General features: G+C 45.5%; 2 protein-coding genes across 9 annotated transcripts; one reads left to right on the forward strand and one right to left on the reverse strand.

The window, feature by feature from the left end:
• Window positions 1-134: 134 nt before the first annotated feature.
• Window positions 135-2063, reverse strand: LOC143378824 (uncharacterized). Its single transcript, XM_076830835.1, has one exon. The coding sequence runs from the start codon at window positions 1479-1481 to the stop codon at window positions 465-467; it is 1017 nt and encodes a 338-aa protein (XP_076686950.1). The 5' UTR covers window positions 1482-2063; the 3' UTR covers window positions 135-464.
• Window positions 2064-3905: 1842 nt separating this feature from the next.
• On the forward strand, window positions 3906-27353 carry LOC143378816 (uncharacterized). Of its 8 annotated transcripts, none has more exons than XM_076830808.1 (13): window positions 3906-4390; window positions 5051-6201; window positions 7007-7202; window positions 8454-8618; window positions 17985-18112; window positions 18195-18320; window positions 19031-19385; window positions 19616-19802; window positions 19875-19974; window positions 20050-20224; window positions 20319-20462; window positions 20724-20960; window positions 22124-27353. In XM_076830808.1, exons 2-13 carry the CDS (start codon window positions 5815-5817, stop codon window positions 26542-26544), a joined length of 6621 nt encoding a protein of 2206 aa, XP_076686923.1. In that variant the 5' UTR covers window positions 3906-4390; window positions 5051-5814; the 3' UTR covers window positions 26545-27353. The 8 variants fall into 8 exon arrangements, with proteins under 8 accessions (XP_076686923.1, XP_076686928.1, XP_076686927.1 ...); XM_076830809.1 differs by having other exon boundaries at window positions 4045-4063; XM_076830813.1 differs by having other exon boundaries at window positions 3906-6201; window positions 20787-20960.

Here is a 27353-nt window from a genome sequence, read left to right on the forward strand (position 1 = left end):
TCTTATCGAGTTCTGTGTTCAAGGAGCAGTTTCGATACATCCCGCCGCGTGCGAGATTGTCGCTGAAAGAAGTGTTTCGCGGATAATAAGTGGTGGGCACGGTGTGAACGGTCGGCGCGTACCATCCGTAATCCATGGCCGTGCTCCTGTAACAAGGATGGGGGTGCGGACTGTCGTCCTCTCCATATCCACTGAAGATCCCTGTAAAAACAACTTCTATCGGATAAACAGTCCTTCGTCCCACCAGAAGCAATTACAAAATCCCATCCATTTCGACAATATATTTCAGTATCCTACAATTCACCGTATAAAAATAAAAAATAACACGAGAACATCTAACATGGTTGCGTAAAGTCTCTAAAGTTACAATAGAATCTTAACATGAGAATTGAGAATTCTTCGGAGGCGCTAGCATAATCGTCGGCACACGTTCATGTATACAATGATTACAGGTTACAGATTTGTTAATTTTGTAAATCTATTTCCGTGCACTCGTACGGCAGCTGAAACTCCACATGGTTACACCGAAATCGTCCCTGCATTTTCGAGACACTGTCCATGGTCGTTCCCCGTATCTTAAACCCCGGATCGATCGTGACGTTGTTCATCCTGGCGAAGGCAGACATGTCGACGAAATGCAGCTCGTTGCTATTCAGAAACAGAAGCAACAAATTGTCCAGTCCTACGAAAGCGTCCGCCTTCAACGTAGCGATATGGTTGCCGTTCAGCCACAATGAGTTCAGATTCTTCAGGTATCGGAATATCCCACCGGAGACAGCCCTCAGCCGATTCTTCCCGAGATCCAGTTCGTTGATCTCGCCGAGGCCGCGAAAGATTTCCGGCTGCATGGAGGAGATTTTGTTCTTCGACAGGTAGAGGAGGTCTAGATAAGGCATGCCGCTGAAAGCCCCGATCGGTACCTCGCTAATATCATTAGAGTCCAGCGCCAGGGTCTCCAGGTGCCTGAGGCCCTTGAACATGTTTCTCTTCAGCACGATATTATTATTCGTGGCGTACAACTCCCGGAGATCGACCAGGCCCTTCCAGGCGCCAGGCTGGAACGTGGATATGTTGTTGTAATCCAGCAGCAGTGTCTCGAGACTGCGCAATTTGGCGAACGCGGCATCCTCGATGTCGCTGATGGTGTTGTTCTTCAAGTCCAAGTACGTGAGTTGATCGAGGGCGGCGAAATGGTGCCTGGAGATGGTGGAGAGCTTGTTGTCGCGTATGTAGAGTGCCGACGAATTGGTAACCTCGAGGAACGCGTCCTTGGCTATGTCGACGATCCCGAGGCCCTCCAGGTGCAGTTCTATGTCCTCGATGGTCTGCACCGCGTTGACATCCTCGAACGCGACGCTGTGCAGCACGCCGTTGCCCAGGCAGACGTAAAGATGGTTGTAAACTTGGCAGTCCACCTCGTCCGCGCGAACGTCTTGAGCGGTGACCGATAAGAGGAGATAAACGAGCAAGAGGAAGCGCATGGTGTGCTCAGATGCTGGATGCGCACTGAACGCGTGAGAGAGGCAGCCTTTCGACGTGCAGCCGAGGGTATAAACTGACGGTTACCGTACCAGAGATATCATTCGATACGTATGCACGTCCACGTATCAGCTATACCGTGTACGATGTAACTCGACAGTGAAGTCCAGTTCCGTGGAAATTAGACGTTTCATTCATTTTGATGCGCGTCCGCCGAACGCCGGCTTTATTCGAACATCCGTACCTAGCTGTCGATGGGACCGCGTGGCTGCTATTTCGTCCTCAAGCTCAATTTTTATACAGATTCCGATTTTATTCAGTTATCAAAATTGAAAATTTACACGACTCTGAGGCTGTCGGACTGAACGACGTGGAAACTTTTTGGTTCATCTTCTGAATCGTCTTGTATCCAGATAGAAATTTGTTTTTTACTGTTCAAAATATTGAAATCACTCGGCACGATAACAGCTCAAATATGAATTTTCCAGTTCTGCGTCAACGTGCATGGAGAAGAAGGCATGTTCAATTCAACTTGGTGGGTTTTAAGATAAGACACGACAAGCGTGAGGCAATACTTTCTTCTCTAAACAAGATTTCGCGAAGAAATCGTCGCACTTCTGTAAAGTTACGCCGTGGTCACACTGGGTCCAATGGACCCGGCCGATTTTTAAACAGTTACCGTACGAACTGTATCAGTCCAATCGAGTCCCAAAAATTATAATACACACTTTGAACATTGCAGAATATGGAATAGTCGCGTTTTAGTAAGAAATGAAATGATAACATGTACCAAAAAAATCGGAAAGCTGTAAATTCCTGAAAAAATGTGTTTTTTTACTAAAACAATCGCAACCTTTAATACAGTATACAGTTTCATACTGTGAGTTTCAAAAAAGGTATTCATTTTGAGATCTGAATATGGTCATTTGTGGAGTAAAAAACATATAGAGAAACAACTATTTATTATTATTATAAAGATTCTTATTATTATTAAATGATTATTATTATTATTTTAATTCATAAGAAAGTAATTTAACAATGAAAAGAATTCAATCTAGACTTCTCCCGCGCATTCGGCACACATTATACATTCTGTGCTCGTACTCATACACACATATAACTTGGGGGGAAAAAATATTGTCACAGCCATACACATTACATTTTATTTAGGTAAATTTCTCGAATTAGAGCAGAAAAAATGTCACTTTTCCGATAAAATTTACGCCTTGGTCGCGTAAAATTTTAGGTCAATGCCATTTGAAACCCAGGAACTTACCGGTATCACGCTCCAAAGTTAACAGGCGGGCCCATTGGACCCAGTGTGACCAGGAAGGGTTAAGAGTATATGTACATATTTGTATAAGAGTCTGTCCTCTTACTGTATGGTATGAAACGATTTTCTAGCGAAAGAGAGTGATTGCGCGTACGCCTAACAATGCCTATCTTGTGAAGGGTTCCTGTGACATATGCAAAAATGTCTGCATTGCCGATAAGCTTGGACGAGCGTACCGATCGTCAACAGTGGCTTATTAATAGCAGAATGTTATCGTTTTAATACGAAGAAGCTTCTCGCCGTGGAGTCTACTACGAAATGTGTTACTTTCGCGATTACGCGGAATCAATTTCCATACGGGTTCAGCGAACTTTATGCACACGCCTTTGTAAAAATGCTCGTTGGACCGTCACAAGCTCACTTCCTTACATCACTCGTTCGTAATTCGTAATGAGAATATTTATTAATTACCACATAGTAAACTGCAGACGACAGACGCCTATGGGATTAATAAATTACAGAAACTCACGTGGATGCATGAATCGCGTTGGAAGGTTGCTGGTTCGATAAATGTCACTAGTGCTTGGACCTAACGCAGATTCCCTTCCCTGCTCTTCCCTCTTCCTTTCCGCGCACGCACACCGCGTTTCCACCATTTTCGGATTACGAGCGTATCAGTCGACTCCCGAATGTATCGCAAGGCTCGAATCGTATAGCATATTCTCTGTCGGATACCAGAGAAATCATGCTGCAATTTCTGTCTCCTAATCAGCCGCGAATGTTTCGTTTCTATAGCGACAGTATCTTGAGCGCGACTGCCGCATCGATTAAACAAGTTCGCCTTACTATAAGGATCTTCGGTGAAATAGATAATTTCGCAATCTGTCGTTCAAAACAACATTCATGCCGACTTCTGTGAACGAATGGTTTATCGATGATTAATTTTACTGTATTGTTTTTGTATTTTGGTTAAGCTGAAGATTAGTGAATGGAGCTAGGTACGTATATTTTATTGCATTTTATGCGAATCGATGTAGTTATTCTCTACGTGCACTGATAGGAAAATGGGGGCCGTGCCTCCAGCGCGCAATTTTTCGTGAGGGAAAAGGGTTATTGAACCTGCCAGGTGAGCCGCTACTGCACACTCAGCGAACATTTAAAATTCTAGCTGAGTGTGCACTACATTACATCGGCCGTGCTATCAGCGACGCCGATAACAGCAGCGGTTTTGTTGACCGCCTTAAAATTGTACTTCCCTTAACACTTCCCACCAGGAAACCGTCAAGTGTGTCTGGCACTGTAACGCGACCGGTAAGTCGAGAACTGACATTCGAATTGCGAGGACAAAAATGTAGAAATCTCGGGAACCCGATATTCAAGTTCATTGCAAATGCTTTCACCTTAGTCTCACTTTTTGCGTGATCTTTTTTCTTAGGTTGCTTTCTGTCGTGACATTTTCTTGGACAGTAGTTCGTTGAAAATAGTTTTTGAAGGAGGTGATGGTCGATAATATTCACTGGAATTCTTGGTCACTCGTGGAATTCGCTGGATTTTCACTGGGCAGGTGGCGACCATAAATAAGAACAGCTGTTTCATTTGTCCTGCACCACCTCTGCCAACATACTCGACAACATAAGTGTAGGTACAGACTTAATGAAACGATTATATCGCCGGCGCTTCCAGTTGCGGTCTGGCCACCAGAAGCGAATTACTGGCTTCCTGATAAGGGTTTCGACGCGTACGGAACTTAACGATGACTATTGAAAAATATTCTAACCGCTCGAGGAGTCGACTTCCAGACTACTGAATAAAAACACGTAGAAGGGCACAGTAAAATTCTAAGTGTTAGTCTGTGCTAATTGTAGATATTCAAAATAGTGAACTGTGAGTGAACGCACGTGCTGTTATCGCGAGTGAAAAATGGAACTAAATTTCCCGTAAAAGCTATTGAAAAAAAGTATTAAAAATAGTCACCACTTTGATAAACAGACGAGGACATTGTTCTAACTGAAATGTTATAAGTGTAAAGCGTGACATTTCAAAATCTTCTTTATGGAAGCGCGAGCCACGTGACATTTAAGAATAACGAAAGATAATAATCTTTAAAATTCTATATTACCAGCCATAAAAAGCGCTACTTTAAATCTCCAATATTCATCTTTTAAATGCATTCGAGAGGATAAAACGTTCAAGCGTATTTCCTTTTGCTGTTTGCGATCGCAATAATTACGTCTTCGCCGTGGACACTTGTGAACAGTGGACAATAATGATTCACGATATAATTATTGTCTGTTGCAGTGGCCGTTTTATTTCGCAACAATAATGGGCAACATATGTTCCGCTAATACTACTTCTGGAACCTTGATTTTCGCGGTAGTGGTAGGAGCAATTATAACAGCTCGCCTATCAAAAATGATAAATGTTAGATAATTACAATTGCGAAGAAGGTCATTCTTTATCTCCGCCCGCGTATAAATGTCAGAGTGCCGCTGTCCTGCAATTTATCTGTTAGCTTAGCGGTCAAACGAGGAGGGAAAAAATCGCTTAATTATGTTAATTTTTATTACTCTCTTAGCATCTGTCCTCATGAACCCACAATTCTGAGTTTGCGGGAAATACGAAGATCCATTTCCATCGGTCCTACGGTTGAGAAGGCATCTTCAACGAAATTTACGCTCGCCTTGTCGTTGACGAATTCACGCCGGTTGCAGGCTCACATTGCAACCTACTAATGAGTTTCCGCGTTGAAGTTGCCCGATGACGCGGAATTTCACAATTGAAACGAGAGTCATAACCAACGCCGGGGGCTAACGTCCTGTCACGTTGACACGCGTCAACTCCGTTTCACGGGGAATGTGTTGCTCTCGGGGCCGTCGTGAACAGAATTTAACGTTACTATAAACCGATGTGAAGATATCTCCCGAATCGTGGGCGTAATTGAGGCATTCGACTCGAATAGAATCGCGGGGCGATTCTAAGAACGTTTGCCAGATTCCTTCGTGGTTCCAGACAAAAGCTCGAGTGACCTTGTGGCACCTTGTGAGTAGCGATACGGATGGAACATGAGTTGTAACGTGATGCCGTTGAAGAGATACGCAGAAATCAGCTACCGCGTGAAATGCGTGTCGGTAGAGGACGAGCGAGTTTTCGGAGACGTGTATGTCACCAAGCAGACGCGAAATCTGCTGTACTGTGCGGATGGGTATCAGTTTCCTTCCTTGTACGGCAGAAGAGCATGCAATCTCATACAGAGAAGCTGGGAAGGGCCCAATTTTATGGAATTGAACAGGAAGAAACCGATTCGAAGGTCCAGTGTCGTGCCGGTCCAACTAGCTAGGAAGCGTTTGAATTTGAAGAGGTCGAAATCGGTGGGCGATACGAGGAGCGTGAGCGAGCGCTGCCACAGGAGCAGCGAAGGCAGATGCGAGACTGAAGTTAAAAACCCAAAGGTGATCCCCATCATTAAGGGGTAACGCCAGGATGACAGGCCAAAAATGGAAGGATAACTTTACACGTGATTTTAAAGAACTTTGTGAACTTCATTAAAAATGTGACATAACGTTCTTATGATATATAAAAATAAGAACAAATAAAAACATTTAAATAGATTTTTTTAATAAAAAGTAACGGCACAATAGCCGCACAGCCGATTTTTTCAAAAAGACAACAAATTTTGTAATCTACACACTAAATACTAGAGAAGAACCCACGATTTTTGCAAACTATTGAAAATTCTTTTTGTAATTAACATTTCTATAAGAAATTTTCTACCAAAAAAATAATTGTTTCCAAATGTTCGCGATTCCCTCAGAAGTCAATATTTTTCCGAACTCTTGGGTACTTCTCTAGTATTTAGCGTGTAGATGACAAAACACTTTGTCTTTTTGTTCTAGGCACAACGGTGTGGACGTGAAAAATGCTACCACGGAATGTCTCAAATGGAAAATACGTATCGGCTGTGTGGCTATTATGCCGCTATTTTTATATTAAAAAAATCTGAACGGAGTAGTTTTTTGTTCTACTTCATACATATCATAAAAAGCTTATGTCACATTTTTAATGAAGTTCATAAATTTCTTTAAAATCACCTCCAAAATTATCCTACCACTTTTGGGCTATCATCATGGCGTTAGCGCTTAACATAATTTTTTTCTTTCTATATTTAACCACGAAGGGGATTGTCGTCTAGTTTCGATGCCACGTAAAATAGGACACATGAAAGTGTAATTTTTTTAAAAATAAAATCATTTGCAGACGTATCCACCGCCGTTGCCAAACCCACCCGTGAAACAGGACGGAGAAGTTTCATCGTTGGTGGACCAACTGCTGTTAGATATATACGGTTTGCCAGACGGCGACAGGGGGCGATCGGAGAGTGACTCGACAGCCTCGTTCCTGAAGACGCGTCCGCAGCATCAGCATTTGCAAAGGGCGCGTTTGTTGTGGAAAAGTAAGTGTAATTCAATATAGAGATAGAAACGTCTATAACACGGGAAAAAGGACGGAGCGAATGTGGGCGGCTGATAAATGTGTTCAGCTCGGGGACATTTGATATTGGCTGTTATTTGCGGAAAGGTAGAAAACGGTTATTTAACCGACGATATTCCAAGCTGAGGCAGAAATAAACCCTCATTGTCTAATACTCGTTTAATTTCGACCAAAGCAGAGCCAGAAAATCTGAAGCACCCACCATATTCGTTTGCGAAATTTAAATTGACACGCGGAGTTCGAGATTCGCTTGAATTAGGCGAAGACACTTCGGCAGTAGCTGACGAGACAAGAGGTCGTAGCGCCGAGACAGACAAGCGACCTCGTTGACTTCGAGGCAAGAAGGTTCTTTGACTTGGAGTGCTGCTTTTTTCCTCCCTTTTGCCCGAGGGGTGAAAGTCGCTTCTTTTATCTCTATACACGATGCTACTTCGTTTCGCCTCGTTGAACATGCATAGGGAACACCAGGGGAGAGATTGTGCGAGCTATACACCAAAACCCATGAGGAAGCGTCTTTTTACACGTAAACTATTAAAAGAGGCGTGTTCTTACTTTCAGCGAAATAAATGTTATATTTTTCTTGACCAACGACAGCTCAATTACAATAGAAGCGCACGACTATGCAAAGATAGTGTGTAAAGTATAAATATATAGGGCGCAAGGTTAATTCTCGAACATCCTGAGAGATTCATCCTCAAATCGCACCGTAAAGCTCTCCAATTTAATTTTTAAGCGTAAAAGTTAATGCGATACAAGTTCGTTAAGAGTGGCTTAGGCGAACTTCCGGGGTCGCGATCGAGAACATCTGGGCTCGTGTTCAGAATGATCAAAGAAAATGGTCGGCTCTGGAGTTGTTTCTTCTAGCGAGATATCGGGGAATGCGGGGAGCATAAGCAACCAACGGAAAGAGTTGGAAAACTGCAATCTTCGGTGCTTGTGTACAGAGGGGTGAGCCCTTTCGTTCCGTTATCAAGATCGCGGTTTCAATTCAAAGGCTCCCCGAAACGTCTCGTCCTTCTAACCAGACCGGAATAAACGCGCCCTCTTCAATTTGAATGCGCCTCGTGCAATCTCCAACGATCATGCGTGCTCGTTACCTTCTGGACTTTTGCAGAACCCTGTTTATACGATGCCGCGCCTTTCATTTTATAAAGCACTCGGGGATCCAAACATTAATGTCTCAGGTTTGTAACCCGTGTGTCTAATGTTCCAGGTACCGACGAACTTCAGGTTATGATGGTGAATTTACGCGATCATATCAATCATACTGGCGGTATGCTAGTTCGACAGTTGCGTCGGAAGGATTATCTCTCCATGAAACGGGAGAAACAGAGCGACATAATTACCGCCTACCTTCAAGCTCACAGCCTAAAACGTAGTGAGTATATCTGTCACATTTTCACCGCTACTGGCAAAAGGATATGAATGCGCGTTTACGCCTTCCAACCGTGTGTGCAGGTCCGATTGAAAACTTGCGAGTTAGTTCTCACGATTATGAAACATCGTGAGTGTGTAAAGTGTAATTTAGAATTAGCACTCGATTCGAATTCGCTCAATCCAATCGTTATGTGTTTCACCCTTGAAGTTTATGCCACCCATTAGGAGCACCGGAGCGGAAAGAAAGCGTTTAACAGACAGGAACATTCTAGCCACGACGATAGCTTTGCTGAATAAACAATGGAGCCTCGCATAATACGGAAACAGGACCGTTCGTTTGGTCTTCCTCGGTGAAACTTCGCGTCTCCTTTCGGACAATAAAACTGTCGTTTCACAAAAGCGATCTTCGTCCTGGCTGACATTAAAAACAACGACGCGATTTATACCGCTTCTGTCCGTTACCGGCGGCAGCTTATTATTTATCTTATCGCTGTTTTGCATTTATAAATATGGAGCAGTTGGAACAGTAATGTAACTTGGTGCTACGGGACGAACTTGGACGACGCAATAGAACAGTCGTGCAAATTAAACGCAACACGGAGGCCTGGGAAATGTATTATCAAAGTAATCGTTATTCTTGAGTTATTCGTGCACAAGCAGGTACCTAATTACTCTAAAAATTACAGAAGATATCTCGATCACTTCCTCCTACGGTCAAGGCGAATATCAACATGTTTAACATACCGCACTCTTCATTTGCAACTACAGCTGTTCAAAGCAAAGCTACGCACCCCTCTTCCCCAATCGCGCGTGCGTGAAAGTCCGAAATTGCCTTCGAATCACAGCGCACGTAGGTACCGTAACACATTCTTCCATAATTTCCATTGCATCGTCAAGCTTTTGTAACCGAGCTTGCAATTCACCTACACACGCGTAACTCGACACTATTACGTGACGCTGTAAGTCGTCGCAAACATTTTAGCCACGGGGTGGGGCCGGTTTAAAAGCTCCAAGTGCGCCACTCGAAAACGACCACTTCGGGGAACGCGTTATCGATACTTTGAGCGTGGTATCGGCACGGCAAATACACCTCGTGTGTCGTCATCAACACTTCCGGGGAACAAAAAGGCCCCGTTTCACGTGCGGCGACTCTGACTAATCAATAATTAGAGTTTGCCGCGCGCGTGTCGCGGGCACTACGCATGCCTGGCGAGCGGCACGCGCGTACCGTCATTGATAAAGTTTTAATGATGTTGCGCCTGCGAGGAACGGAAATGCGGAACTTTCCTCGGTCTTCGCCAACTTTAGAGCCGCATTTAGCGCGATGAACCCGGTGCATCGCGACCCGATGCCTGTCAACTCTGACACGCTTCAGCTGCAGACTACCATAAACACATGGACCGCACAGAAACTTGCCGTTTGACAGAACGATTATGTAATTTGGAGTTGCTCCCTGAATTCTTATATCTCAGGCTAGAAGGATATGATCCTTCTAAACGATTGGCCTTGCTGTTCAGTTGTGTAATGCCTTGGGTACGTTAAGCTGCTTGCTAAAAGGAGACATTAATGAATTGAAAGTACCTATAGAAGCCTTGGTGGCAATGTTACTGCAATTTTTGTTTCATCCCTTGCAGTTGCCTCGCTCCTCTTAACTATGCAGAGGCGTTGTTCACTAATTACTTGGAGCAGTGTTTCAATACCTCCCAAGGGGAATTAGGGTAAAGTCAGGGTACCTATCAAGGCGTGCTGTTTCTAAGCTCTTAACCTTCGGGGCAGCTGAGAAACTGTATAAATATGCATAGTGGTTGCATGTTTCACATGTGTAGTTGCAAGGAAATTGATTTAATAGGAATATAACCGGCGTTGCCAAGGGCAAAATGCTTCTACTTTGTGCAACAATTTCTCTCAAGCGATTGAGAAGTAAGTGGCGTGTCAATGAACAATGATTTGACGCAGGTACTCGAGCTTCCGAATTTTTTTGAATCTGTACGTCACCTCGTCTATCACTAATGATAGGAAATGGTTATTCTTCTGCATGTCGTTTATCATTTCGTGACTTCTCCTTTTGGATCTTTCATCCTTAGTTCCCTCCGCGACAGTCCTTTGGAGGCGTTCGTTCTCTTAAAGCGACGGGGTGATATTTCCGGGGTAATTTTTCATCCTTAACTCCAGAAACTTATTGACCCCGCGCAATTTTTCAAACGCCTCTAAACTCTGGCTTTTCTGTCCGGGGCTGCTTCAATAGTTCAGCCAAGCGTTCAAAATATTAAGTAACCGTTTCCGAGCCATTACCCTGATATGCTTGCGCGGGCGACAAAAACACGGATCTTAGGAGATGATCGTGTCCGCTGAATACATCCGCGCGGATTATGCGTTGATGATTACGCCGATTAGCGCGAAACTTCAGCTTTACGTAACCTCACGGACGTATTTTTTTTTAATACGGAGGGTAAATACTGGCGCGTCGTTCGCATGCCATCTTTTCATTATTTTCTTACATCGTTTATCGATGATTTGCAAGCATATGAAACGCGAGGTCAGGTGCTTAAACTTTCTCAAGTGTTTATCTATACTTCAGTGCCCAAACCTACATTCTAACACGGTAAAAACTTGTACAAGGAGATACTCTCGTAAACTGACTGATTCGATTACCTTCAAAGTTTCAGAAAATGGAAAGAAACTCCTCACGTTGGAATAGTTCGGAGGATGGCAGCGTATGGTGAATACGGATATGTGTTAGGTCGAAATGTCAAGGAGATGAGGCGAGAACCTTGAGGTTAGCTCGCTTTTCTTTCAGCTAACTCGGTGCGTTTTAAGGAGTTATACTTAGTCAGGAGGCTGAAAAGAGGCGATTTTTTTTTGAAAAAGCAAAAGCGCATATTTTTACAGAACTTTTTGCACTTAAAAGAGCAACATTTAAAGAATATTTGGTAATATATTTGTAGAAACATATTTACGTTTATAATAAAAATACAACGACATCCAAGAAGCCTTTTTAAATATGGTGAGCAAGATATCTCAAAAACTACTGCATCAATCTTTCTGAAATTTTCTGGACTTATTTTTTATAGAAAAATCTAATGAATGACGGGTGGATTTTTTTCCCTCCGCCATTCAGTAGATTTTTATATAAAAAAAGTCCAGAAAATTTCAAAAACATTGGTGCAGTAGTTTTTGAGATATCTCGCCGTTTTAAAAAGGCTTCTTGGATGTCATTGTATTTTTATTATAAACGTAAATATTCTTCTACAAAAAATTGCCAAATGTTCTTTAAATGTTGCTCTTTTAAGTGCAAAAAGTTCTGTAAAAATATATGCTTCCGCTTTTTCAAAAAAAAATCACAAACATTCGCCTCTTTTCAGCCTCCTGACTAGGTATAACCCCTTAAATAAAATATTATACATTTTATATAATATCTAAATATCCGTAAATATCTTAATAGTAATAATAATAATAATAACAACGCCACCTTGTAGATGCTTTCATCATTCTTTGACCCAAGTGTGTTTTATACAAATAATTATTATCTAAAGAAACTGGTTTCTCCAATTTTACACGTAAAGATAGTGATCACTTCATAAGAATCATTCCGTACATCATTAAGTATACTGGCTGAAGAAAGAACCTCTAAATTTCCATCGATAATAATGAAGTGGAATTCTCATTGCGACTACAATGAACATAGAACATTCAGGCACTTTAAATTAAAAGAAACTCGTGCCCCATAGACATCTTCTCCTTCCGTTCCGCCGAACAATTGCATTCTCGAATAGGGAATACCTATCCACGCGAACTTTCCATTGAAATTCGAGCGCGTGGACTGGCAGCTGCGCGCGCGAATCTGAAAATAAGCGATCACACGAAGTTCCTCCTAGATCGAATTGAGCCGAATTGCATCGTATTCGCGCGACTCTCGCAAAAGGGGTCGCGTGTCTCAATCGAATGCGGTGGTATGCAATTCAGCTTTGTTGACATCGAAGAGGGTAATTCTATCTACAAACGAGTGCCGCCGCCTCGTCTTTAATCAATATTCAACTGGATTTCCCTACTTCGAGATTGAATCCACTAAGACTGGGAAACGTCGATAACCGGCGATTTTTATTTTCGTCGTCCCTCGGATCGGCCTCATCGTTCTCAGCGAAACGTATCGCTGATCTCTTGGCGGGACTCCTAATTATTTCCGGCACCTAACCACGTGAACGATAACGTCGTACACCGTTTATCGTCGCTTCTAATCGGGAGAGAATTAAACGATATCGTTCTCCTATGCTTTCATGCATTTACTGCCACGAGAACAGTTATGTATGCATGTATGCGCGATCCCTTTCGCTGTATTACCCTTCGGCGTTTAAACTCCTCAGCTTGCGCTGCGAGGTTCCAGTTCTGAGACCATTTCAGATGAGCACTTTAGGTTCAATGAGTTTCGAACGAGAAGATAAGAATGTTTAGTTAACAGAGCCACTGTGGATGAGAAGGTACGTTGCGATTTCTATAAATCTCTGTTGAATAATGCCGTTATCAGATTTGAATCAGGTCACAGTATATACCCTCTGAAATGAGCACCCTGAGAGTTTCACTTTGCATTCGACGTGAAGGGCGCGTGAATACGCGCTGTATCAAGCGAATGTATCTGATGGCCTTAGTCTCAGCCGCGTAGCTACTGAATCTGACGACATTTCCGACTGACCCATAAAGGGACCGAGTCGATAACTTCATCGATCCGTAGTACGCGGCTTTGTTGTGAACGCGGATTAAAATCGACTGCACCGCGTTGACGGCGGTGATACAATCTCTCCCGTCGCCGATTACGTGCTGCAAGCGTATTTGCCAATCAAGCCAAACGAGAGGAAGCACAAGCACGGTAATCATTAACCGAACCGTTTGCGACCGCTCCTGCCGAACTAAAAATACCAACGAAAGCCGCCTATGAAGGCCTCGATGAAAAAGTTCCTTCACCCCGGGTTGACAGTAATGGGAGAAGGGGAGGAATACGAATGGAAAGCCCCCATTATCCCCAGGCAGCCATAAAACGGGAAAAGGACTGCCCGGGAAGTCTGCGTGCGATGCAAATTGCAGCAGGAAGCGGCGAAACCGCGGCAGCGTCGCCGTGGAAAAAACGCTAACAACCGGATTCCAGCCGCCCCCCGACGGAGCGGTCACGGTGCTCCCGTTGGCCGTCGACGACGAAAGGCGCACGCGAGCACCCCACCGATGGATACAAATCCCTCGCAGCGGGGTGGCGTGCGGCGTGGGCTTCCGCGCATGCGATGTGACGGGAGTGGCGGATCGCTAAGGCTGCTGTGGCCGACGTTTCGTGGAACGGCTTCAGTGGCTATTGCAGGGCTCGGCAGGGCGAACACCATCCCTCTCGCACGGTTCGGGGGCACGTATTTATCGTCACGGTGGACGCACGCGCGGCATCGGTCTCTCCTGCCGACGTAGTGGTCGTTCAGCTGACTCGGCGTTTACTCTTACACGACCAACGGGGTAGCCTAGCTTCCCTGGCCCGTTGTACAGCTGTCGAGAAAGAGGGAAGCCCGGCGGCTGGTTTCACGGTGCCTTCTCGCGACGAGTTCGATCGTCTGCCCCGTTGCCCCCCTGGCTCGTGCACGAAGACGTGTGCGCGAACACGCCGCTGTCAGAGGGGGTGCACGACGGGGATGTGCGTCTGGCGAGACTTCGAGAACCGTGTGCTCGTTCAGATGACGACAGATGAGTAGCCTCGAGTGCGGTTTTCCTGGGGACACGGCGCCGATCACGTTTCCACGGCGTCGTATCGCGCTCTGAAAATGGTAAGACGTGACTTGGGAGGGCGGTGGGGGAGGGGTTGCCTGCGTCTCGTGGGGATGTGTTTTGGTAGCTCCCTTGACCGCGATCGAAGACGTTGACGTTGATACAGCGTAGTAATTTCTTGCAGCTCACCGTAGTCCTAAGTACACAGGACGAAGGCTCCGCGAATACTCTGTGCTCGCGACAACGAGCTCGAACTGGCTTGCCAGACTTTACGTGGCTCCTGTTCCTCTTTGGAACATTCTACTTTGTAGGAAAATACTCTGCTTCCGGCAAGGGAAAGTAAAGTGCCTGGAAACAAGCGAGAGATCGGTGCCATCTCCGTATACGATTAGATAAATCAAAACAGTTGACAGGGGTTGGATTAATGCTTTCCTTCGCGTTAACGGTGCGATTCATTGCGAGCGTGTGCGGCAAGGTTCGTGTTGTGTATATCTGCTGGCGAGTGCGGGGTGGCTAGCAACCATATGCAGCCACTGCATATATATATATTTGTCAAGTACGATCTACTGAATCGTTGATACTTTCCGTAATCGAAGTTCATACTGCTGTTCGTCGAATTTCCATTTCGACGAGATGGAAAATTTCATCTTACCTGAATGATTATTGGAAACCTGGTGACCCATGGAATTGCCTTATTTCTTCGACATTCGATTTTGAGCAGAATCTTTGCGAACAGTATTTCGTATATTCCAAAGGACGAATTAGTCTCGCTAGATTTGTCAAGTACCCCTCGAGATCGAGGGTTCTGCAGTGTATACATTGCTCCCCGTGCGTCACACACTTTCAATGGGACCGCAGATAACCGATCGATTTATTTCGCGAATGCGAACGCTGGTCTCCTCGCAAAATCGAACGCATACGTTGCTCCAGCAACGCTGTGTGCTTCGTAACAGGTGGCACGTCTGCAGAGACACGGCCAAGAAAAAGCTCAGCGCTAATGATTTCGTTTGCCGCTAAAAGCGTGGAATAATCCTCTCCCAGATATAGTCAGAATGCACTGCATAGCAGAGGAATTAATACTTCAAAAGGAGTCGTCGCTACGTTGCACTCTGAAGGGTTTCACACCCTCATTGTTGCGTTCGAAATGGAGCATCTGTGTCTGATTACGTATCCTTCCATCAATGCAGAATTCCACCAGTGCAATGCGTTCCATACAGAAGTATTTGAATAAAGAGAGGGTTGCAATCGATAGTGTGTAATTCTTCAAATTTCTTCCTCTGCCAAAAGACTCAAGCAAGAAGACTTGTTTTAATTTACACGCTCCGCATTCGATTTCTGTGTACAGACCTTTAAACTCATTATAGGTTTCGCTTACGACCTCACTGGTCCTGTCAATTGTACGTTACCTTTACCTATTGGTATAGATACTCTAACGTTTCGTGTTACCTGGTTATTTGACGCGCTCTAACAGATTAAAGTGTTATTATCAAGGGGAACGATACTCTCTTCGAAGCGAAGTTTCAGCTCGATCTCGCGGCTGATACCGTGCGGCACGCGTCCAACGAATCAATGCAGCGATCGGAATTTCAGACACGTGATAAAAATGCGACTCGCACGGAAGAAGCATCGCAACGGGGAACGGTGAAGCACGAGTTTGAGAAACTGAACGCGACAGCGACGGATGATGACACACGAAAACGGCTGAAAGCCGGCTGTACACAGTACAACAAGAGGCGGGAGAGGTGAAAGTGACGATGAAGAAGAAAGAGAGGCGTTCCTAATTGGAGAATGAGCGGATTTTTCAACTCCCTCAAAAACCTCGCGTCAGGAGCCGCGTACGCCGCCAGCTCTGCCTCCAACTACGAAGAACTGGAAGGTGAACAATTTTCAATTCTATATTTACCTTAGGTTTAAACGGAATAAAAGTCCAACCTATTCGGAGTTTATTTGAAGAATGCTACTTAGCGCACACTCTATTCCCATTGTTTCTGGACCCCTGGATCCTTTCAAACAACCATGCACGGTGTTGTGAATAACGGGGACTGAGCCCGCACTGCCGCAAGAGACGTGTATGCAAAAACGATAAATGGACCGGAGGAGCAACAGAAATTTATTTAACGCTTAAGTCTTCATAACTCTTGAACTCCAGTTTCTTGCAAAGTTCATTGCCTCTCTGATCCTTCTTTTGAATCAGATAAATCTCCATTACGTGTACTTTACTGAAACGATAAGACTACGGTTGAAGGAAGATTTAGTTACCGCGTATTACTAATTCAAGATACAAGAATTCTCGAACTTTATCCCTGAGACAACAAATGGGTAATGGATATCAATTTACGTCGTATTTGTAATGCACTCTGATAGACGGCTGGCGAGTTTACGTTATTCCGGTAGAGTTGTACAATTTATGACGAACGGAGCGCGCAGTTCTCGCTCGCTGATGCGAAATAGTGCTTGGGTAATTAACTCGTAGTCGGATGGTCAAAATGCAGTTGAATGCCGACGGTTTCTAAAAGAACGTGCAGAGTAATCGCGCAACGTCTGGCCATAACTGCTCCTATTCTACTGGGAAACGGACATTACCACTTTCGCGAGTCACGTTCTTTTGCTTATGGAATTACGAGTAGGACAGATCTCCAATCTGATTTCTATGAAGACGAAAAGAATGTACAGACTTCAAAGCAATCAAAGAAATACTTGCTGGATTGTCATAAAATTTAGCGTTAAACGTCCACCATATGGTTCGATATAAGAACCTGTTTTGAGTACTTCTAATTTTTGTCTCACAGCTTTTGTAAAAGAAATAACCAATAATGGGGAACGAGTCAAAGTAAAACTTTCAGGCGCAACACATGGGTGTATTATATCTCAAGTGTCAATGTTGATTTCATCGTTTACCTGGCTCGATTAATAATGCTTAATCAAATTACGATACCGAGGGAGATAAAACTGCATCCCCGATAAACGCATTAAACGGGATTAGCGTTCCGTGATCACCGAGCCGTTTGATTATGCTTAAACGCGTCCATGTTTGTCGTTCGTTCTGTGCGTCATGCTGCATTGAATGGAACGTCTGACTGCAAAACTTTGCAGCCGACGTGTATGAGAGTTGACATTTCGATTGAACTTCATGTATTAACGTTTCTGTTTGTTTAACGCAACTGAAGCGACTACCGACGTTTAACGAGTGCCGCTTCCACAGTTTGCCATCCCCTTGTCGTTTTACCGTTTCATATCTAGTGAGATTAAATTTTTATCGAATACTGTTACATACTTCGCCCATAATTGAGTTTCACGGGCAACTTTCTTCTGTCCCCTTGATACCATTCAACACGTACGTTGCAAAAGTATTTTAAAGTTTAAACAGTTAACTCGTGCGCTTTACTTTGTTCGAAAAAAAGCCGACGTATTCAGGTCGATTCCATTATTCATTTGCCACTTTAAAAATTGGTACTCGACCATTTTCACCAGTTTAATTAGTCGCTCTTATAATTTACAATTATAATGCACCGTTCAGCTTGTGTCGATGAAACAGTTTTACTCGCTTGGAATATCTGTTATTCCCAGATGTCTATCTCTACCAATGAAGTTCTACGTTGCCTTAAAGTCTTTCTCGAACTTTTTTAATTCACAGCTGAAGACACGAAGATGAGATTTAGCCTGACACCGCAGCCAGGAGAAAGTGGGTTCATACAATGGCTAGACGCGATGAAAATGGTGGCCAGGTTGCAGGGAGGGATACCACCGGAATTTCGGAAAAAGGCAGGCACCGAACGATGCTTTTCTAGGTCGTAGTTTTACCCTGAAAAAGTTGAGCGCATCGTTAATTTAAAATGTTTCACAGTTATGGCTGACGCTGGCGGAACGTCATCTAGAGCAGCGCGGTGTAGATTGGAAGCAGGCTGAAAAGGTCTGCTTCAACGAGTGGAGCAATCCTGACGATGAAGAGCTCGGTATACAAATCGTTAAAGTAAGACTGTAAAGCCTACATCCTTTTTACAATAGCCCTTCGTGCGCACTACTGTCCTCGCGAACTATACGTACGATTCTACTTCAATCTCTATCTCGTCCTGTCTGCTCCTTTACAATGACAGAAGTAACGGTCGCTTCTCAACGAATGTTTGTCAAATTTAAAAATTCAAACCGCTTCCTCGCTGCAAATAGCGAGTGGGTCTCTCTTATTCGAATAATTCCTAGATCTGTTTATAAGCAACCTCCGTTGCACATTTCTTCTATGCATCCATGGATCGTCAAAGAGTTTCACGTCGTAGGTGCCTCGTAAAATACGGAACCCGTTTAAAAATCGCTCCGCTGCTATCAAGAGCCCAATTAAACTTAATATCCTTGTCTTGCATAACGCGACTGCAAAAACTACCCACGTGACGCAATTCCATATCGCGAAGCTTTGCGCCTCGAGCCGTCTCGGTTCGGTGTATAATTACGCGCAATTAAATTTCCATCATTAATCACTTCGACGCCAGGCAATTAAGTGTCGCCGATCAGCCGTCCAATTAGTTTCGTGCCCGCGCTCCCGCACGCCCCTGAAGAAATGACCTTTAACGAACGCACCAGCCACTTACAATCGGGAGAGCGCCTAAGCCGTGCCTCCAGGTTCGGGGATCGTAAATTCAGGCCGGTTGGCCCGAGCAAAATCCGATATCTGGTCGTCGGCCCTTTCAGGATTTACACAGGACGGGCTGCAGTCTATTTTGCGGCGCAGCTGGCAGGGACAATCAGGCGGTGCTTCGTCGAGTTCTGCTTGGCTTCGCCCGATGGAACAAGTCCGTCGGCTATTGCCAAGGCCTGAACGTGCTTGCCGCCCTCATTCTGCAGGTTATGGATCGCGGCGAGACCGCCGCGGTGAAGGTGATGATCTACTTGATAGAGGGTGTCCTGCCGGAGGGTTATTTCGCGGACAATCTTCGCGGCCTCTCCGTCGACATGGCGGTGTTCCGTGATCTGCTACGCGCCAGGCTGCCCAAGCTCTCTAAACACCTCGAGCTGCTGCAGAACGACGCGAAGGACAAGGCGACAGGTTAGTCCTTCGTGACACGCAGAAATCACACCTGCACTGATTATATATTCGGTGGAGTAATCGTACAGAGGCACCGAACGATACTTTGCCAGCAGTTTACTTAACATTTTGGGTACAGATGCTTCGGGTGCTTTCTAAATTGGAATTAAAGGTGTTTGAAGATGATTACTCCATCGAATAACTGTGACTCCATTCAGCTAATTTCAATGATCCAATTATTGATCCAACAGTTCCCTCTTGTTCAGGCAGCAGTTACGAGCCACCTCTGACGAATGTGTTCACGATGCAATGGTTCCTCACTCTCTTCTGTCACTGTTTGCCACAGGAGGCGGTTCTCCGTGTCTGGGACTTGATATTCCTCGAAGGAGACGACGTACTCCTCAAAACCGCTTTGACCATATGGGAGGGGCTTTCAGAGTAAGTGGAGGATCCAAGACACGTTGGGTTGCTTCGATTCGTCGTGGATACTGTAATGTCGTTTTTCCTCAGTCGCATCATGACCGTGACATCGGCCGACGAGTTTTATAGCATAATGGGAGTTCTGACAAGGGAGATGCTGGAATTTACGGACACGAATAATCTCATAAAGGTTTGTTCCAATCCTTTAATAAAAGTTTCTCAATACTCTGTACTTAAGAAACTTATTTGTTCGTTGCGTTGGTAGAATATAGTTAGCATGGGACATCTGCAAGGTGTCACGGGCCTGAGAGAGAAGCACAGATACAATATCACCCCTTGGGCAAGGAAACTTAGCGACGACGAAGACAGTGACACGGAGGAGGATGAGAGATTGGCCGTAGCTGCTGCGATGTTTAGCATGGCGCAGCGGCTAAAGAAAGGTACAGAAAGATACAAAAATATATTGTCCACGCGGCAGTGGTATTGTTAGGATGTCATCTGTATTTCTTCACGTCACAAGACACATGCTTGTAGATCGTATACCGCAAACGATCGGCGCGCTGCAGGCCATGGCGCCCAGCAGCGACAAAGACCGTCTCGCCTTGGACATTAGCACTTTGAAGCAGCAGTACGCCAAGCTGCGAGAGCGTCAACGGCAGGCACACATTATACTCTCGGGTAATTGCTGGCTCTGATAATACAATTAGAAGTTACTTTGTATGGTTTAAGGTACAATAAATCGTTCGATCCTCTCGAATCCCTACGTTGGCTTAGAAATGGTAGTTCGAGAGAGTGGTCAACATTTGACGGAAAGGAATCGCGCGAATGTAAAAATCCTTTGTGTCCTCCAACTGTCGAGGAGCTAGTATAAGAACTGTGAAGATACGCCTGCTTGAAATAGAACCAGTACGAAAATGCATAAATTTTTTTTTGGCGCAGCAGCATGTGCAAGGCAGACCATGGTTGCACCTCCTACTTCTCAGGCCATGAATCATCTTTTAGTGGGCAAAAACGCGCTCGTGAGCGGCAAGAATCGACCCCTGAGCCTACCTTCTGCCAATGCACCGCCGAAGACACGACCCACACCTCTAAGTCAGGGCCGAAAGGACAAACAAGGCGTTACGCTCCACTGGAAGGATACCAAGAAGATGAAGCAGAAGGCTTTGAATTCGTTCGGTACGTACCATTTCATTAAACGAGGCGTTGTGGTTATGCGATGCGCGATTATTAAGCGAAAACTCTGCTGCAGTTATTGTTCATGGTCGAATATTGACACGAATTTTCAGATTTAACAAAGAATAATCATTTGTCCTGTATTTAAAGCTCTGGTCTTCTTACAGTCAATTCAAAGTACAGAAATCGATTGGCTTCATATAAAATGTTTTTTAAATTTAAATTATAAATCGTTTCTCAAATTACAAGTATAGGCTTCTCTCGTATTTGTATATAAACAATTAATGGGAGTTCATTTTTCTATTTACTGATCGTTGGTGAAGGAGAATGTATCGGAAGCTGATAATATAGACTGTCCATTTCATATTTATCTTCTGCTGGTTAGTAGTACCTTCCGCTGGTCACTACTACCATCTGTCGGTACAGACGTTACCAGAATTGTTCCACCAACAGTTACGTAAGCGCCTACACGCCACCTTCATGCACAAGCGTGCAGTGCAGTGCCTGGTCAACTCAAGCCGTTCCTGACGCACCACCACACCGGGTAGTGGGTAGTTCCAGCCGTTTTTGACACACCACCGCACCGTGTAGTGAGGTAGTGACGTTTCTGGCGCAACTTCACACTGTGCAGTACCGTGGTGCGACGATTTGAGGTTATGTGTTATGCGATTCTGATTGGTTGATTTTGGTAGGACTAAAGATTCGTTGGGAATCAACCCATCAGAATCGCTTGACACATAACCTCGAATCGTCGCACCACGGCACTGCACGGTGAGGTGGTGACTCAAAAGCGGCTGGAACTACCCACTCACTACCCGGTGCGGTGGTGCATCAGAAACGGCTTAAGTTGGCCAGGCACTGCACTGCACGGTTCTGCATGAAGGTGGCGCGTAGGCGCTTCCGTAAACAGTAGATAAACATTCCGAAATAGTCAGCTGAGCATCCTACGCGGTTATACAGGATCAACACTTAATTCTGTTCCTTTCACTCTCATACTCAACTTTCCATCTCTAAAATTCACAAAGCACAACGTATCCCTATTCACTTTTCTCGTTTTCTAGCGAACATGGAAATCAAAATGCCCACCGATACTTCAACCAAGACATTGACAATTTTCCATTTTCTTTACGCGTATGAAGCACCTTCGTTCATTCGATTTCTTCCAGATGTGGCAGAAGTCAGCACAACGGCGTTGCCACCCCTGGAAGTGGACTTGACATCTCCAAAGCGCAGTAACGCTGACAGCGACAGCGACAGCACGTCAACGGAGTTGTGCGACGAGCCGGATCGTCTCAGCGACGTTGACAGTGAAGATCTCACGTCAGCATCCGAGTCCTATGTTATGGCGACGGATGAGGAGAAGAGTTCTCGACTGGAAAGCTCGCCAATGCCTGAGAAGTTACTCAAAGGTACATCACTCGATGAATCGGCGAAGTCGATCAAAATGAAAGACATCAAGGCGTGCGAAGACAGTTTGAACGATATATCGATCGCCCAAATCACCGATCAAATACGTCGGCTGTCGGCGGAGGATGACAATAATTCGATGGTTCCTCAAACGTTCAGTGCGCAAAGCAAAGTGTCGTTGGACGATTCAACGATGAAAGTGTCTTCGCCGGAGAAAGAGAAATCAGTGCCAGACCTTGTTGTAGATTACGTTTCGGACGTTGACAGTGTGAGAAAATCTTTGGCTTTGGCCAAGTACGATTACTTGAGCTTCACTAGCAACACGGTTAGCACGAAGGAGGACGAAGTATTGGTGCACGAGAGGCATCGGCCAAAGGAGGCTGTAAAAGAAGTTGAGGAAGTGTCGCCTGATGATACGTCAACGAAGCAGAGGGACAAAGTTAAGGATACGGTTTCCACGATTGTTCGGCAAGAAGGTTCGACCGTATTTCCAGAATACTCGTCACCATTGGATAGAAAGTACGATACGATCATTGATAGTATTACCGTCAATTTGGGAACAGAAAACGTGGAACGATTCAAGACATCCTTCGACTTTTCCAGCAAACTTTCCTTGGAAAAGTCCTATGAAAGTTCGAAACCGAGTAGTCTAATCAGCGACACGTCTACTACGATTGCGAATGCTGAAAGGACGCTTTACTCTAAAACGTACTTCGGCCATCTTCCGATCTCGCCAGTAACAGTCGACCAGAAGCTGAGTAAACCGATCCCCATCATCCCCGGAGCGAACAGTGTCGTAGGACTGTCTTCAGAAATCTCTACAACCGCGGAAGTGTCGTCAGAGAAAGCATATTTAGGTGATAGAGCACAGGCAAAGGTGTATTCTGATCTGAAGAAGAGCCCTAAGACACCGGAGAGTAGTAAGTCGTTCAGCTCTGGCGAGACGATGGGACCTGATTCGAAGCCTTCCAGCTTGACTGTAAGTCCTCGGACTCCAGTCAGGTCGGATTCGCGCGATTTCTCGATGGGCAAGTCGGTGTGTTCCTCCGCCAGCTCCGATTCGAAGACTCTGATGTTTCTTTCGGGGGACTCCGATGTCACGAGAGATAGCGCGAAAACGGACACGAAGAAGGTCTACGAGAAGTCACCGTCGTCTACCCCGATTAGCATGGATTCGTTGAGAAACAAGTCAGAGAGCAGCCCGAAGTTGGTGGTCAGTAGTTCTAGCGACTCGTGCAGCCCCGGCAAACTAAAGTCTTCCGAGAGGTCGTTCAGTTCGGACCTCCAATCGCCAATAAGTGCCAACTCCATAAAGTATACCTCGAATTACAATAGGCCGGGCCAGGACGACAGATCCGGCTCGCCGAACGACTTGAGCTCCGCCACGTCGCCGTTCTACCCGATCTCCAATCCTAATCAAAAGACTCCGTCTCCTTACAGCGTGTCTAGGCGAGGCTTGGACAGTACGGAGACGTCGCCAGAACAGAAGTCGACCAGCTCGAAAGAATCGACCAAGTATCTGGGCTATCAGACAAAGTTCGATTCCTCGGTGAAATCTCCCGTAGCCAAGGAGACGGACGGAGCCTCCCGAAACAGTGACGGCCTCGTTAGACCCGAGTTCAACGCAAAGATAGAGGACACCAGCAAGAATTTGACAGAAAGAAGAAACGGCGACGACAGTGTTGATTTCTATCAGTCGACTGCTAGTGATTATTATCGCAAGGACAAGGATGTCCTCGACGATGGTGCTGACGATCCTCTCTCCGAAAAAGATGTGGTGCCCTCGTTACCGCAAGAGAAACTGGACCAACGCTATCTGAACTACAATTACAGACACAGAGATAGATCGAAGGTGTTGGAGAGAAGTTCCAGCAGCCTGGACAGCAGAAGGCTTGCGGACATGAAGTCGTCGGCCTCCACGGACGAGTTCACCACTTCCATGGTAAAGAAGAGATCCAGTGATATATTGGAAGATATAAAGCACTTGGAGGCGAAGGCGAACGATGGATCCACGGATGCTGGGATGCTGACGAAGAAGAGCAGCTACATTTGGGAGGATTTGAAGAGCTTGGAAGCTAGGAGGCAGGACAACTTCAGCAACTCTGCGAGGAACTTCTCCAAAGATCGTCTGGAGGTACCTGACGTAACAGGAGATGGTAGAAGAAAATCGTACGTGATACATCCAAGGATTAGTATCGACGAGAACAGTGACAGTATATTGAAGAGTGTAGCGTGTAGTCAGAACAACGGCGACACCGACGATGGCAGGGAGTCGAAGTTAGGTGTGTGGACGAAGGTGAAGCCTCGCAAAAGAGGTAACGACGGAAGGAGGAACAGTGACAGAGCGCTGAAGATAATCCAAGAGAATTCTGCCATACTTCAGAAGATCCTTGCTTGCCAGGCGAAGAAACGCTTGCCGGACCTCGAGGAGATAACCAAGGAGATCACTATAAGTCCCATAAACGAGGAGATCTCCAAGATCTTCAGCCCCATATTGGAGAAAATGGGCCTGAACGAGCACGAGATCAACGAGGAATTGGCAAGGATCAATTTCAAGGATTTCGACAATATGTCCGCCACCAGCGTGTCCGAATTCGATGCGAAAATCAACGAAGAGCTGTCTAAGCTTTCCTTGATCGACGAGACGGAGCAGATGGATCACTTCGGCGTGGACGAAGTCATATCGCACGAGTATCTGGACACCAGGGAGGCCTTGATAGATCGCAAGATAAACGAGGAGCTATCGAAGCTGTTGGCAAACTATGAGGAACGCTCCCCTGTCAGTATCGCGAACCTGGACAAAGGGTCCTCTAGTCAAAACGCTACTGAAATCGATGGACTCGATTTGTCCAGCATCTCCACGAATGTATTTTCATATAAATCGTCCAACGATTCTATCGAGACCAGAAGCGACTTAGGATCGGCACAGGAGCCGTCGATCCCGGTTGACAAGTTCTCCCAATACACTGAGAAGGTGTTACCGTACGCGGTCTCCAAGTATCGAGACGACGACTCTTCGCCTAAGAGCGACATCGATATCTACAGGGAGCTAGAGAAGCTCGATAAAATCTCTTCGGCGCAGGTGCTCCCGGACACGACGCTGGAGCTTCCTCAGAAGGAACTGTCCTCCATTCCGTACGTCCCCGACACGTCGCCGTTCAAGGACGTGCCAACGTTAAGATACACTTCAATGCCAGTTTCGTACGACACGTCGCCTCTGAAGAGCTCATACGATCCTTACAAAGCCTTCGACTTCAAGCCCATGCTGTCACCCAAACACGCGCCGACCAATCCCTTCGCGACAGCCTCGTACGATAAGCCTATCATGGACACCAGCTTCGAATACGTCAATCACAAATCTGAGATCTCGATCAACACGTACGATCTACACCTGAACAGTCCAATGCTGTTGAAAGAGTCACTGGAGTTCCGGGTACGATACGAAGATGAGCCGGTTAGAGATGTCAGCGCGGACTACATGTCCCTGCAGCCTGATGGTAGACAGAAGACCGCTTCGAGCAAGTCATCCCCGTATTACAGCAATGGTAACAGTGATCCATTGACGCCGACCAAGTATCTACCCATAGAGGAACGGTGTTTAGACGCTACTGGGTCCTCCTTCTTGGATTACCCTATTGAATCCTCGGAGCTTCTTCGCCGCAAGTACGATTCACTGTCTCCCAAGGAATATTCTCACGGGAAGAGTACGGAGTACGACAGACATATGGGCACGCTACCCCCGATAGAGCCAGGATCAGACATAGGATCATACTTGCCTACGAAGCACTACCATGCTTTGTCACCGAATCGTCAGTTCACCGAGCAACACTTTCCCTTCTCCATAAACCATTACGTCTCGAAGCTGTCCCCTGGTTTTACCGACGATACCAAACGGCCCGTCTCGCACCCGGAATTCCCTGGCAAGATGAACATCGAGAAGTACACCGAGTTACCGGACAGAGATGGCACCGACAGCTACAAGAAGTCCTCTCTGAGCTTAGGCAACATTGGACACTCGAGCAAAGGCGGCGAAGACAACTACAACACTCTGGCTAGCCCGAAAACGCAGTTCAGTCCTTTCCCCATCAGAAACGCCACTAGAAAGCCAAAGGAACTGACGCTGAAGCTGGGCCTCTATTCACCGAAGGATCCCGACGTGGGACAATTAAAGAGGTCATAGTGTAGAACGGTAAACGCGTTAAAAATCAGACTTTTCCTGTGGGGTTGTTTCTATGGGGAACCGAGTAAACGGCTCATGGTTACCAGGGTGCAAGGGATAGCTGTGCTACGGTGATTCCAGTATTAACAAAGAGGGCCTAAATTATTGTTTCCGATTTCTGGAGTCCGACACTGTTATCAGTCGATCCTAACGTTACGATCCAACGACGTGCAATGTTATCAGGTAACTTATTCTCCGTGCGAACTCGTTCCGGGTGACGCATGGATACTGATTGTAGAAGTAATGAAGTCTACCTGCTCCTCACGCCAAGGAAACTCGCTGATAGAGAAAAACGGAAGTCTTTGAATCTCTGAAATGTGCTGAAAATTCTTCGGGATTCTTGTAACGCGCTTGCATAAAATTTATAAAAAGGAGTATTCGAAATCCTTGTTTGGTTATAAGTTAGAAGAAAGATGCTGATATCGCAGATTCGCGCGAGGACAGTCCCTCCCAGTGATCTTGATCGACCACTCGATTTTGTTTCAACTACAGCACGGAGCAACGTGAAGAGCAAGAAGGTACGACTTCGAATTGTTGAAACACACGAAGGATATCGCTCAACAAAGCTACCGTTGAACCGAATTTTCACAATTCTACCGCGTACTTCCCACTCTCCTTAGCATTAATCATTAACTCCGTTTTCTTCGGACGTTTATAGTCTATGAATCGTTGACTAATTACAAACATTTTTTACGAGCTCTGCTTAAAAAGAAGAGGAGAAGAGAAAACAGCTCCACGAGAATCTCATAAAACCGAGGAAGAGAGAGAGA

The sequence above is a fragment of the Andrena cerasifolii genome, chromosome 2 (assembly GCF_050908995.1).
Source record: "Andrena cerasifolii isolate SP2316 chromosome 2, iyAndCera1_principal, whole genome shotgun sequence".
Lineage (NCBI taxonomy): Eukaryota > Metazoa > Arthropoda > Insecta > Hymenoptera > Andrenidae > Andrena > Andrena cerasifolii.